Genomic DNA, 15,040 nt, shown 5'->3' with positions numbered 1-15,040 from the left:
ACTATATCCCGTGTACTATACATACCATACTATATCGCGTGTACTATACAGTGTACTATACATACCATACTATATCCAGTGTACTATACAGTGTACTGTATATACCATATTGTGTCCCGTGTACTATACAGTGTACTATACATACCATACTATATCCTGTGTACTATACACTGTACTATATATACCATACTATATCCCGTGTACTATACGCTGTACTGTGTATACCATACTATATCCTGTGTACTATACACTGCACTATATATACCATACTATATCCCGTGTACTATACAGTGTACTATATATACCATACTATATCCCGTGTACTATATACTGCACTATATAGACCATACTATATCCCGTGTACTATATACACCATACTATATTCCGTGTACTATACAGTGTACTATATATACCATACTATATCCCATGTACTATACACTGTACTATAAATACCATACTATATCCTGTGTACTATACACTGTACTATATATACCATACTATAGCCTGTGTACTATACACTGTACTATATATACCATATTATATCCTGTATACTAAACACTGCACTCTATATAGAATACTATATCCTGTGTACTATACACTGCACTATGTATACCATACTATATCCCATGTACTATACATACCATACTATATCCTGTGTACTATACACTGTACTATATATACCATACTATATCCCGTGTACTATACACTGTACTATATATACCGTACTATAACCCGTGTACTATTCACTGTACTGTATATACCGTACTATAACCCGTGTACTATTCACTGTACTGTATATACCATACTATATCCTGTGTACTATACACTGTACTATATATACCGTACTATATCCCGTGTACTATACACTGTACTATATATACCGTACTATAACCCGTGTACTATTCACTGTACTAAATATACCATACTATATCCCGTGTACTATACACTGTACTATATATACCGTACTATAACCCGTGTACTGTACACTGTACTATATATACCGTACTATAACCCGTGTACTATTTACTGTACTATATATACCGTACTATAACCCGTGTACTATTTACTGTACTATATATACAGTACTATAACCTGTGTACTATTCACTGTACTATATATACCGTACTATAACCTGTGTACTATTCACTGTACTATATATACCGTACTATAACCCGTGTACTATACACTGTACTATATATACACCATACTATATCCCGTGTACTATACACTGTACTATATATACCATACTATATCCCGTGTACTGTACACTGTACTATAATAAGAATTTACTTACCGATAATTCTATTTCTCGTAGTCCGTAGTGGATGCTGGGGACTCCGTCAGGACCATGGGGATTAGCGGCTCCGCAGGAGACAGGGCACAAAAGTAAAAGCTTTAGGATCAGGTGGTGTGCACTGGCTCCTCCCCCTATGACCCTCCTCCAAGCCTCAGTTAGGATACTGTGCCCGGACGAGCGTACACAATAAGGAAGGATTTTGAATCCCGGGTAAGACTCATACCAGCCACACCAATCACACTGTACAACCTGTGATCTGAACCCAGTTAACAGCATGATAACAGCGGAGCATCTGAAAAGATGGCTCACAACAATAATAACCCGATTTTTGTAACAATAACTATGTACAAGTATTGCAGACAATCCGCACTTGGGATGGGCGCCCAGCATCCACTACGGACTACGAGAAATAGAATTATCGGTAAGTAAATTCTTATTTTCTCTGACGTCCTAAGTGGATGCTGGGGACTCCGTCAGGACCACGGGGATTATACCAAAGCTCCCAAACGGGCGGGAGAGTGCGGATGACTCTGCAGCCCCGAATGAGAGAACTCCAGGTCCTCCTCAGTCAGGGTGTGCCCCTGACCAAGTATCAGCTCGGCAAAGTTGTAAAGCCGAGACCCCTCGGGCAGCCGCCCAAGATGAGCCCACCTTCCTTGTGGAATGGGCATTTACATATTTTGGCTGTGGCAGGCCTGCCACAGAATGTGCAAGCTGAATTGTACTACACATCCAACTAGCAATCGTCTGCTTAGAAGCAAGAGCATCCAGTTTTTTGGGTGCATACAGGATAACAGCAAGTCAGTTTTCCTGACTCCAGCCGTCCTGGAAACTATATTTTCAGGGCCCTGACAACATCTAGCAACTTGGAGTCCTCCAAGTCCCTAGTAGCCGCAGGTACCACAATAAGCTGGTTCGGGTGAAACACTGACACCACCTTAGGGAGAAACTGGGGATGAGTCCGCAGCTCTGCCCTGTCCGAATGGACAATCAGATATGGGCTTTTTTGAGACAAACGCCGCCAATTCTGACACTCGCCTGGCCGAGGCCAGGGCCAACAGCATGGTCACTTTCCCTGTGAGATATTTCAAATCCACAGATTTGAGCGGTTTAATCCAATGTGATTTTAGGAATCCCAGAACTACGTTGAGATCCCACAGTGCCACTGGAGGCACAAAAGGGGGTTGTATATGCAGTACTCCCTTGACAAACTTCTGGACTTAAGGAACTGAAGCCAATTCTTTCTGGAAGAAAATCGACAGGGCCGAAATTTGAACCTTAATGGACCCCAATTTGAGGCCCATAGACACTCCTGTTTGCAGGAAATGCAGGAAACGACCGAGTTGAAATTTCTTCATGGGGCCTTCCTGGCCTCACACCACGCAACATATTTTCGCCACATGTGGTGATAATGTTGTGCGGTCACCTCCTTCCTGGCTTTGACCAGGGTAGGAATGACCTCTTCCGGAATGCCTTTTTCCCTTAGGATCCGGCGTTCAACCGCCATGCCGTCAAACGCAGCTGCGGTAAGTCTTGGAACAGACATGGTACTTGCTGAAGCAAGTCCCTTCTTAGCGGCAGAGGCCATGAATCCTCTGTGAGCATCTCTTGAAGTTCCGGGTACCAAGTCCTTCTTGGCCAATCCGGAGCCACGAGTATAGTTCTTACTCCTCTACGTCTTATAATTCTCAATACCTTAGGTATGAGAAGCAGAGGAGGGAAGACATACACCGACTGGTACACCCACGGTGTTACCAGAACGTCCACAGCTATTGCCTGAGGGTCTTTTGACCTGGCGCAATACTTGTCCAGTTTTTTGTTCAGGCGGGACGCCATCATGTCCACCTTTGGTCTTTTCCAACGGTTCACAATCATGTGGAAGACTTCCCGATGAAGTCCCCACTCTCCCGGGTGGAGGTTGTGCCTGCTGAGGAAGTCTGCTTCCCAGTTGTCCACTCCCGGAATGAACACTGCTGACAGTGCTATCACATGATTTTCCGCCCAGCGAAAAATCCTTGCAGTTTCTGCCATTGCCCTCCTGCTTCTTGTGCCGCCCTGTCTGTTTACGTGGGCGACTGCCGTGATGTTGTCCCACTGGATCAATACCGGCTGACCTTGAAGCAGAGGTCTTGCTAAGCTTAGAGCATTGTAAATTGCCCTTAGCTCCAGTATATTTATGTGGAGAAAAATCTCCAGACTTGATCACACTCCCTGGAAATTTTTTCCCTGTGTGACTGCTCCCCAGCCTCTCAGGCTGGCCTCCGTGGTCACCAGCATCCAATCCTGAATGCCGAATCTGCGGCCCTCTAGAAGATGAGCACTCTGTAACCACCACAGGAGAGACACCCTTGTCCTTGGAGATAGGGTTATCCGCTGATGCATCTGAAAATGCGATCCGGACCATTTGTCCAGCAGATCCCACTGAAAAGTTCTTGCGTGGAATCTGCCGAATGGAATCGCTTCGTAATAAGCCACCATTTTTCCCAGGACTCTTGTGCAATGATGCACTGACACTTTTCCTGGTTTTAGGAGGTTCCTGACTAGCTCGGATAACTCCCTGGCTTTCTCCTCCGGGAGAAACACCTTTTTCTGGACTGTGTCCAGAACCATCCCTAGGAACAGCAGACGTGTCGTCGGAAACGGCTGCGATTTTGGATATTTAGAATCCACCCGTGCTGTCGTAGAACTACTTGAGATAGTGCTACTCCGACTTCCAACTGTTCTCTGGACCTTGCCCTTATCAGGAGATCGTCCAAGTAAGGGAAAATTAAGACGCCTTTTCTTTGAAGAAGAATCATCATTTCGGCCATTACTTTGGTAAAGACCCGGGGTGCCGTGGACAATCCAAACGGCAGCGTCTGAAACTGATAGTGACAGTTCCGTACCACGAACCTGAGGTACCCTTGGTGAGAAGGGCAATTTGGGACATGGAGGTAAGCATCCTTGATGTCCAGGGACACCATATAGTCCCCTTCTTCCTGGTTCGCTATCACTGCTCTGAGTGACTCCATCTTGATTTGAACCTTTGTATGTAAGTGTTCAAAGATTTCCCATTTAGAATAGGTCTCACCGAGCCGTCTGGCTTCAGTACCACAATATAGTGTGGAATAATACCCCTTTCCTTGTTGTAGGAGGGGTACTTTGATTATCACCTGCTGGGAATACAGCTTGTGAATTGTTTCCAATACTGCCTCCCTGTCGGAGGAAGACGTTGGTAAAGCAGACATCAGGAGCCTGCGAGGGGGAGACGTCTCGAATTTCCAGTCTGTACCCCTGGGATACTACTTGTAGGATCCAGGGGTCCACTTGCGAGTGAGCCCACTACGCGCTGAAACTCTTGAGACGACCCCCCACCGCACTTGAGTCCGCTTGTACGGCCCCAGCGTCATGCTGAGGACTTGGCAGAAGCTGTGGAGGGCTTCTGTTCCTGGGAATGGGCTGCCTGCTGCAGTCTTCTTCCCTTTCCTCTATCCCTGGGCAGATATGACTGGCCTTTTGCCCGCTTGCCCTTATGGGGACGAAAGGACTGAGGCTGAAAAGACGGTGTCTTTTTCTGCTGAGATGTGATTTGGGGTAAAAAAGGTGGATTTTCCAGCTGTTGCCGAGGCCACCAGGTCCGATGGACCGACCCCAAATAACTCCTCCCCTTTATACGGCAATACTTCCATGTGCCGTTTGGAATCTGCATCACCTGACCACTGTCGTGTCCATAAACATCTTCTGGCAGATATGGACATCGCACTTACTCTTGATGCCAGAGTGCAAATATCCCTCTGTGCATCTCGCATATATAGAAATGCATCCTTTAAATGCTCTATAGTCAATAAAATACTGTCCCTGTCAAGGGTATCAATATTTTCAGTCAGGGAATCCGACCAAGCCACCCCAGCGCTGCACATCCAGGCTGAGGCGATCGCTGGTCGCAGTATAACACCAGTATGTGTGTATATACCTTTTTAGGATATTTTCCAGCCTCTCAGCTGGCTCCTTGAGGGCGGCCCTATCTGGAGACGGTACCGCCACTTGTTTTGATAAGCGTGTGAGCGCCTTATCCACCCTAAAGGGTGTTTCCCAACGCGCCCTAACTTCTGGCGGGAAAGGGTATACCGCCAATAATTTTCTATCGGGGGAAACCCACGCATCATCACACACTTCATTTAATTTATCTGATTCAGGAAAAACCACAGGTAGTTTTTTCACACCCCACATAATACCCTTCTTGTGGTACTTGTAGTATCAGAAATATGTAACACCTCCTTCATTGCCCTTAACATGTAACGTGTGGCCCTAAAGGAAAATACGTTTGTTTCTTCACCGTCGACACTGGAGTCAGTGTCCGTGTCTGTGTCGACCGACTGAGGTAAATGAGCGTTTTACAGCCCCTGACAGTGTTTGAGACGCCTGGACAGGTACTAATTTGTTTGCCGGCCGTCTCATGTCGTCAACCGACCTTGCAGCGTGTTGACATTATCACGTAATTCCTTAAATAAGCCATCCATTCCGGTGTCGACTCCCTAGAGAGTGATATCACCATTTCAGGCAATTTATCCGCCTCCTCACCAACATCGTCCTCATACATGTCGACACACACGTACCGACACCCAGCACACACACAGGGAATGCTCTGATAGAGGACAGGACCCCACTAGCCCTTTGGGGAGACAGAGGGAGAGTTTGCCAGCACACACCAAAAACGCTATAATTATACAGGGACAACCTTTATATAAGTGTTTTTCCCTTATAGCATTTTAATATATATATACATATCGCCAAATAAGTGCCCCCCCTCTCTGTTTTAACCCTGTTTCTGTAGTGCAGTGCAGGGGAGAGCCTGGGAGCCTTCCCACCAGCATTTCTGTGAGGGAAAATGGCGCTGTGTGCTGAGGAGAATAGGCCCCGCCCCCTTTTCGGCGGGCTTCTTCTCCCGTTTTTCTGAGACCTGGCAGGGGTTAAATACATCCATATAGCCCCCAGGGGCTATATGTGATGTATTTTTAGCCAGAATAAGGTACTATCATTGCTGCCCAGGGCGCCCCCCCCAGCGCCCTGCACCCTCAGTGACCGCTGCTATGAAGTGTGCTGACAACAATGGCGCACAGCTGCAGTGCTGTGCGCTACCTTATGAAGACTGAAGAGTCTTCTGCCGCCGTTTCTGGACCTTCACTTTTCGGCATCTGCAAGGGGGGTCGGCGGCGCGGCTCCGGGACGAACCCCAGGGTGAGACCTGTGTTCCGACTCCCTCTGGAGCTAATGGTGTCCAGTAGCCTAAGAAGCCAATCCATCCTGCACGCAGGTGAGTTCACTTCTCTCCCCTAAGTCCCTCGTAGCAGTGAGCCTGTTGCCAGCAGGACTCACTGAAAATAAAAAAACCTAACAAACTTTTACTCTAAGCAGCTCTTTAGGAGAGCCACCTAGATTGCACCCTTCTCGGCCGGGCACAAAAATCTAACTGAGGCTTGGAGGAGGGTCATAGGGGGAGGAGCCAGTGCACACCACCTGATCCTAAAGCTTTTACTTTTGTGCCCTGTCTCCTGCGGAGCCGCTAATCCCCATGGTCCTGACGGAGTCCCCAGCATCCACTTAGGACGTCAGAGAAATATACCGTACTATATACCGTGTACTGTACACTGTACTATATATACCATACTATATCCTGTGTACTATACACTGTACTATATATACCATACTATATCCTGTGTACTATACACTGTACTATATATACCGTACTATAACCCGTGTACTATTCACTGTACTGTACTATACATACCATACTATATCCCGTGTACTGTACACTGCACTATATATACCATACTATATTCTGTGAATTATACACTGTATTGTATATACGGTACCATACTATATCCCATGTACTATACATACCATACTATATCCTGTGTACTATACACTGTACTATATATACCATAATATATCCCGTGTACTATACATACCATACTATATCCTGTGTACTATACACTGTACTATATATACCATACTATATCCCGTGTACTATACACTGTACTATATACACCGTACTATAACCCGTGTACTATTCACTGTACTGTATATACCGTACTATAACCCGTATACTATTCACTGTACTATATATACCATACTATATACCGTGTACTATACACTGTACTATATATACCGTACTATAACCCGTGTACTATTCACTGTACTGTATATACCGTACTATATCCCGTGTACTATACACTGTACTATATATACCGTACTATATCCCGTGTACTATACACTGTACTATATATACCGTACTATATCCCGTGTACTATTCACTGTACTATATATACCGTACTATAACCCGTGTACTATTCACTGTACTATATATACCGTACTATAACCCGTGTACTATTCACTGTACTGTACTATACATACCATACTATATCCCGTGTACTATACACTGCACTATATATACTATACTATATTCTGTGAATTATACACTGTATTGTATATACGGTACCATACTATATCCAATGTACTATACATACCATACTATATCCTGTGTACTATACACTGTACTATATATACCATACTATATCCCATGTACTATACATACCATACTATATCCTGTGTACTATACACTGTACTATATATACCATACTATATCCCGTGTACTATACACTGTACTATATATACCGTACTATAACCCGTGTACTATTCACTGTACTGTATATACCGTACTATAACCCGTGTACTATTCACTGTACTATATATACCATACTATATCCCGTGTACTATACACTGTACTATATATACCGTACTATAACCCGTGTACTATTCACTGTACTGTATATAACGTACTATAACCCGTGTACTATTCACTGTACTATATCCCGTGTACTATACACTGTACTATACACTGTACTATATCCCGTGTACTATACACTGTACTATATATACCATACTATATCCCGTGTACTATTCACTGTACTGTATATACAGTACTATAACCCGTGTACTATTCACTGTACTGTATATACCATACTATATCCCGTGTACTATACACTGTACTATATCCCGTGTACTATACACTGTACTATATATACCGCACTATAACCCGTGTACTATTCACTGTACTATATATACCATACTATATCCCGTGTACTATACACTGTACTATATCCCGTGTACTATACACTGTACTATATATACCATACTATATCCTGTGTACTATTCACTGTACTGTATATACCGTACTATAACCCGTGTACTATACACTGTACTATATATACCATACTATATCCTGTGTACTATACACTGTACTATATATACCATACTATATCCTGTGTATTATACACTGTACTATATATACCATATTATATCCTGTATACTATACACTGCACTCTATATACAATACTATATCCTGTGTACTATACACTGCACTATATATACCATACTATATCCTGAGTACCATGCACAGTACTGTATATACAGTACCATACTATATCCTGTGTATTATACACTGTACTGTATATACCATACTATATCCCGTGTACTATACATACCATACTATATCCCGTGTACTATACACTGCACTATATATACCATACTATATTCTGTGAATTATACACTGTATTGTATATACGGTACCATACTATATCCCATGTACTATACATACCATACTATATCCTGTGTACTATACACTGTACTATATATACCATACTATATCCCATGTACTATACATACCATACTATATCCTGTGTACTATACACTGTACTATATATACCATACTATATCCCGTGTACTATACACTGTACTATATATACAGTACTATAACCCGTGTACTATTCACTGTACTGTATATACCGTACTATAACCCGTGTACTATACACTGTACTATATATACCGTACTATTCACTGTACTGTATATACCGTACTATATCCCGTGTACTGTACACTGTACTATATATACCGTACTATATCCCGTGTACTATATATACCGTACTATAACCCGTGTACTATTCACTGTACTATATATACCATACTATATCCCGTGTACTGTACACTGTACTATATATACCGTACTATATCCCGTGTACTATATACTGTACTATATATACCGTACTATATCCCGTGTACTATTCACTGTGCTATATATACCGTACTATAACCCGTGTACTATTCACTGTACTGTACTATACATACCATACTATATCCCGTGTACTATACACTGCACTATATATACCATACTAAATTCTGTGAATTATACACTGTATTGTATATACGGTACCATACTATATCCCATGTACTATACATACCATACTATATCCTGTGTACTATACACTGTACTATATATACCATACTATATCCCATGTACTATACATACCATACTATATCCTGTGTACTATACACTGTACTATATATACCATACTATATCCCGTGTACTATACACTGTACTATATATACTGTACTATAACCCGTGAACTATTCACTGTACTGTATATACCGTACTATAACCCGTGTACTATTCACTGTACTATATATACCATACTATATCCCGTGTACTATACACTGTACTATATCCCGTGTACTATACACTGTACTATATATACCATACTATATCCCGTGTACTATTCACTGTACTGTATATACAGTACTATAACCCGTGTACTATTCACTGTACTGTATATACCATACTATATCCCGTGTACTATACACTGTACTATATCCCGTGTACTATACACTGTACTATATATACCGTACTATAACCCATGTACTATTCACTGTACTGTATATACCGTACTATAACCCGTGTACTATTCACTGTACTATATATACCATACTATATCCCGTGTACTATACACTGTACTGTATATACCATACTATATCCCGTGTACTATACACTGTACTATATCCCGTGTACTATACACTGTACTATATATACCGCACTATAACCCGTGTACTATTCACTGTACTATATATACCATACTATATCCCGTGTACTATACACTGTACTATATCCCGTGTACTATACACTGTACTATATATACCATACTATATCCCGTGTACTATTCACTGTACTGTATATACCGTACTATAACCCGTGTACTATACACTGTACTATATATACCATACTATATCCTGTGTACTATACACTGTACTATATATAACATACTATATCCTGTGTACTATACACTGTACTATATATACCATATTATATCCTGTATACTATACACTGCACTCTATATACAATACTATATCCTGTGTACTATACAGTGTACTATATATACCATACTATATCCTGAGTACCATGCACTGTACTGTATATACAGTACCATACTATATCCTGTGTATTATACACTGTACTGTATATACCATACTATATCCCGTGTACTATACATACCATACTATATCCCATGTACTATACACTGCACTATATATACCATACTATATTCTGTGAATTATACACTGTATTGTATATACGGTACCATACTATATCCCATGTACTATACATACCATACTATATCCTGTGTACTATACACTGTACTATATACCATACTATATCCCGTGTACTATACACTGTACTATATATACCATACTATAACCCGTGTACTATACACTGTACTGTATATACCATACTATATCCCATGTACTATACACTGTACTATATATACACCATATTGTAGACAGGGTCAGTGTCAGTACTGTGTTTGGAGAAGGTCAGCAGGGAATGGTGAGATAAGACCCTGACGGACAGATCACACAGGGCTGTACACATATTCCCAGTGTGGGAGAATGGGAATATCAGGGTAGGGAGGGTCACAGGCTGATAAGTCCGACTTCCCACTGACATGACGCAGGCTGGAGACCTGAAGGGAGGCTGCGCCAGGCGACACCACACATTATTACACTGCGCTCCTCACATGTCCCGCTCTGTGTCTCTCACCTTATGGTAGAAAATGGTCTCTAGGAGATTAATAATTGTGGCTTCATGGTGTATCTGTGGGAAACAGAAGTCAGAAATCATTAGCGATCCGTGTGATCGATGCCGCCATGACGGCTATGTACTGAGGCGCCTGACTGGCCAGGATCTCCGCACTCACCACCATGTACAGGGGGAAGGTGCTCCTGGGGTGGAAGTCCTGGAGCTGACACAACACAGGGAAGACCTTCATCTTCCAGATCTCCACACTGATCAACTCGCGGATTAAAGTGGGAATCTAGGAAAGACAGGGAGATACTTACTGAGCACACAATGATCTGGTGACCCCGGGCGGGTACACATGGATGGACAGACGGATGGGAGGGTGGACAGATGGATGGGTGGGTGGAGAGAAGGATGGGTGGGTGGAGAGATGGATGGGTGGGTGGAGAGATGGATGGACAGACGGATGGGTGGGTGGAGAGACGGATGGGTGGGTGGAGAGACGGATAGGTGGGTGGAGAGATGGATGGACAGACGGATGGGTGGGTGGAGAGATGGGTGGAGAGATGGATGGGTGGGTGGAGAGATGGATGGGAGATGGATGGACAAACGGATGGGTGGGTGGAGAGATGGATGGACAGACGGATGGGTGGGTGGACAGATGGATGGGTGGGTGGGTAGATGGATGGACAGACGTATGGGTGGGTGGACAGATGGATGGGTGGGTGGGTAGGTGGAGAGATGGATGGGTGGGTGGAGAGATGGATGGACAGATGGATGGGTGGGTGGAGAGATGGATGGGTGGGTGGACAGACGGATGGGTGGGTGGAGAGATGGATGGGTGGGTGGAGAGACGGATGGGTGGGTGGAGAGATGGATGGGTGGGTGGAGAGATGGATGGATGGATGGATGGGTGGGTGGAGAGATGGATGGACAGACGGATGGGTGGGTGGAGAGATGGATGGGTGGGTGGACAGCCATTTGACACCTGTAAAAGTGTCCAGTCCTTTCCTTATGCCCACCAACATAGGATTCTGCTAATGAAGTTGTCACTTATCTGGGGTCCATGAAGGTCTCCCCACTTTATCATGCACTTCCCCAGATCCCATTTAGTAAAATGATTTGCACTCGACTAACGATTTGGCTTTTCTAATTGGCATTCGAGCGAAGTCTGCGGGTTTCATAAACTGGCATAATGGACTCGCACCTATTGTACTGAGCCCATTATGTCTGAGACAAACCAGCGTCTTTATCCGGGATATAACACACGCACTGAACACGCCACCACACCCGTGGGTACGAAAACTAATACACACAATCACCAGATCCAACTCAAATGGTAATTATCCCAGCAATTAACGTTCCTGACTACATGCAATCATTCTGTGGGATAAACCAACAGTCAGTGAATATTTTCCCTGGGAACAAGTGACATCATTGAGGCACGAGGCACCTTAGGCTCTCAGACATAAAAGCATTTTGTCAAAAATATTTTTCTGTGGTTTTCACATAAGGGCGCAGGAATCAATGACATACTGTAGGGCGTAACACAGAGCTATATACAGTATGCGGCCCTCCTGTTACTGTGGAACTACACATCCCAGCATTCTCTGCCACAGTATTGCTATTAGTACATACTATAACTGTGGCAGGGCATGCTGGGGTGTGCAGTTCCACAAGAGCTGGAGGGCCGTATGTTGAATACCCCCTGGCCATATATTTTATTACGTATCTGCCTAGATATATTTTTTTCGTACTAATTCCTTTTGAAATCCAGAGGTTTTTTCTATAAATTTTTTATTGAAGCATGAAGACAATTTCCATAAGCAGAAAGTAAGTCGCATGCAGAGTGGGAAGAAGTACAAGAGACATAACGGTATTCGGGCTCTAGGTCTGTCTGTTCTATTACTGTTGTTCTAATTGTACAGCGCAACGGAATATGCTGCGCTATATAAGAAACTAATAATAATAATGGCTGACATAGACCAAAGGTCAACATGGTTCATACTTCGACAGTGTTTATGGTCGACAGGCTCAAAATGTTGACACAGATTTTTGGGGGCTTTATCATTTTAAATCGACTTTTTCATACTTTACCATCCATGTGGACTACGGTTGGGAATAATAACCTGAAGGGGACGCAGTGCACTAACTGGGCTTCCACGTGCCTTGACGGCGAAAACGACACCAAAAACACTTATAAAATGATGTGTCGACCATATGTCGTGTCGACTGTTTCACATGTCGACTTTGTCAGGTCGACCTTTTCATGTGTCAACCTTCTGACCCCGTCGACCATTAGTGGTTGCCCCAATGACTGTAGACCTCTTCCACTGAGATCTGCTGATCCATACCCAGAGATAACGCTGCAACTTGTAGTTCAGATAAACTGACAGAGCGTAATAGACACAGCATACGCTGTAATACAAAGTGACAAACAGAACACGCGTCCAACACAAACTGATACAGTGATGCAGCGCTTCCAACACCCTGTTTCTCTCATTTTCCACACCATAATGGGAAGCCACCTCCGCAGCCGACGTTCAGAGACTCCGGGTCTTGTTTGCTCTTAGATATATGTCATGTATTTTCTGTCTGCTTACTACACAACATAATAATTCTGAGATCCCATAAATAACTCCGAGAACGTTACAGACGCCACAGAGAATAAACATGAAACACCAGAACGGGCCCCCTATGATTTCTTCTTTTTACTCAGATAAAACAGCCGAGTGTTACTGGGCAATTTATCAGTGTGTCCATTTGTCGCAGGAATCATTGTCCCTATGTCTGCGCCCTTACACCACGCGGTGAGTGCAGCGCGCCTAGCGGAGCGCGTACAAATAGGTAATATGCCAATGGACATGGGCGCTTGTACTGAAACGAAGGCTTTTTAAGACTAGAGAGATATAAATGAGTCCATAAATCCAGCTGTGAAAATAGCATGTAATAACTGTACAACGTGCGGCATTTATAAAGCTATTTATCATCGTGTTTAGTCACACAGAGCCTAGACGGGAGGAGTTACAGGATTCAGAGGAAACGCGGACATTTGATGCACTTTATCAGTCTAATATTGAATCAGTTTATACAACAAACTCTGCAATTTCCTCCCCGGGGAAAGAGGATACCAGAATCTTATCCGTCCTTGTGTCTAGGCTAGGGAAAAAACTGCCACTAGGAAGAGGAGATAACCCACGAAGAGAGACAAAGGGTTAATAAATTCCAACAAGACATTTATGTAGCATTCGACAAGCAGAACCTGGATAGAGACTATTGGGTCCAAGACCTAAACTAGATAAAACCTTATTTATATACAAGTGACATTCTTTCATCCTCTACTGAAGCATTTTATTATTCTTACAAGTCCCACTGCTTGACGTTGAACAGCAGAGGTAACGAATGGGTTAATGTCAGAAATAGAAGCCAGTGTGGGTAGATGCCTACAATTTAGTAGCTGCGTAGCAGATGTGAGCAAGAAGGTTGACTCCAATGCAGAGTAGGTTTAATTGCAAATTACAGGATACAGGTGATAGAAGATAAACCGTGGGCAATAGGATAAAGTATTAATCTCACCGGGGCTAAGTACTGTACAGCCATACAGCACTGTGATACTGCAATAACACAGTAACAGACTTGTGTATTTGCAGACTTTTATAGAGCCAAGTAAACAACATGCACCTGCAGTCTAGCCAGACTCACCTTTAAGCCTGGTGACTGGGACGTGATGTTATTGTGGCTGATGAGTCATGCACAATAAGACAGACATGTGATGTTATTGTGGCTCACAAGTCATGCACAATACCACTCAGTTAAGAGACCGCTTGTAGCGTTTAACAATTAAACGACATGCCAACAAT

The 15,040-nt window shown here is 43.3% G+C and overlaps 1 protein-coding gene across 4 annotated transcripts in view; it reads right to left on the bottom strand.

Annotated features, from left to right (window-relative positions):
* The window catches only part of ZMYND10 (zinc finger MYND-type containing 10), a 133,388-nt gene that overhangs the window by 54,291 nt on the left and 64,057 nt on the right, over window positions 1-15,040 (bottom strand). For 3 of the 4 annotated variants that reach the window (XM_063941391.1, XM_063941393.1, XM_063941392.1), the window contains exons 3-4: window positions 11,359-11,475; window positions 11,202-11,255 (exon numbers count right to left, since the gene is read on the bottom strand). The exons of the other annotated variant lie outside the window; for it this stretch is intronic. In XM_063941391.1, the coding sequence (XP_063797461.1) occupies window positions 11,202-11,255; window positions 11,359-11,475 (171 nt within the window). The remainder of the gene's footprint in view (window positions 1-11,201; window positions 11,256-11,358; window positions 11,476-15,040) is intronic. 4 annotated transcript variants of the gene reach the window in all.

The sequence above is a fragment of the Pseudophryne corroboree genome, chromosome 9 (genome assembly GCF_028390025.1).
Source record: "Pseudophryne corroboree isolate aPseCor3 chromosome 9, aPseCor3.hap2, whole genome shotgun sequence".
NCBI classification, from domain to species: domain Eukaryota; kingdom Metazoa; phylum Chordata; class Amphibia; order Anura; family Myobatrachidae; genus Pseudophryne; species Pseudophryne corroboree.
Note: the sequence above shows the minus strand (reverse complement) of the source record. Positions and strands in the feature narration are given on the sequence as shown.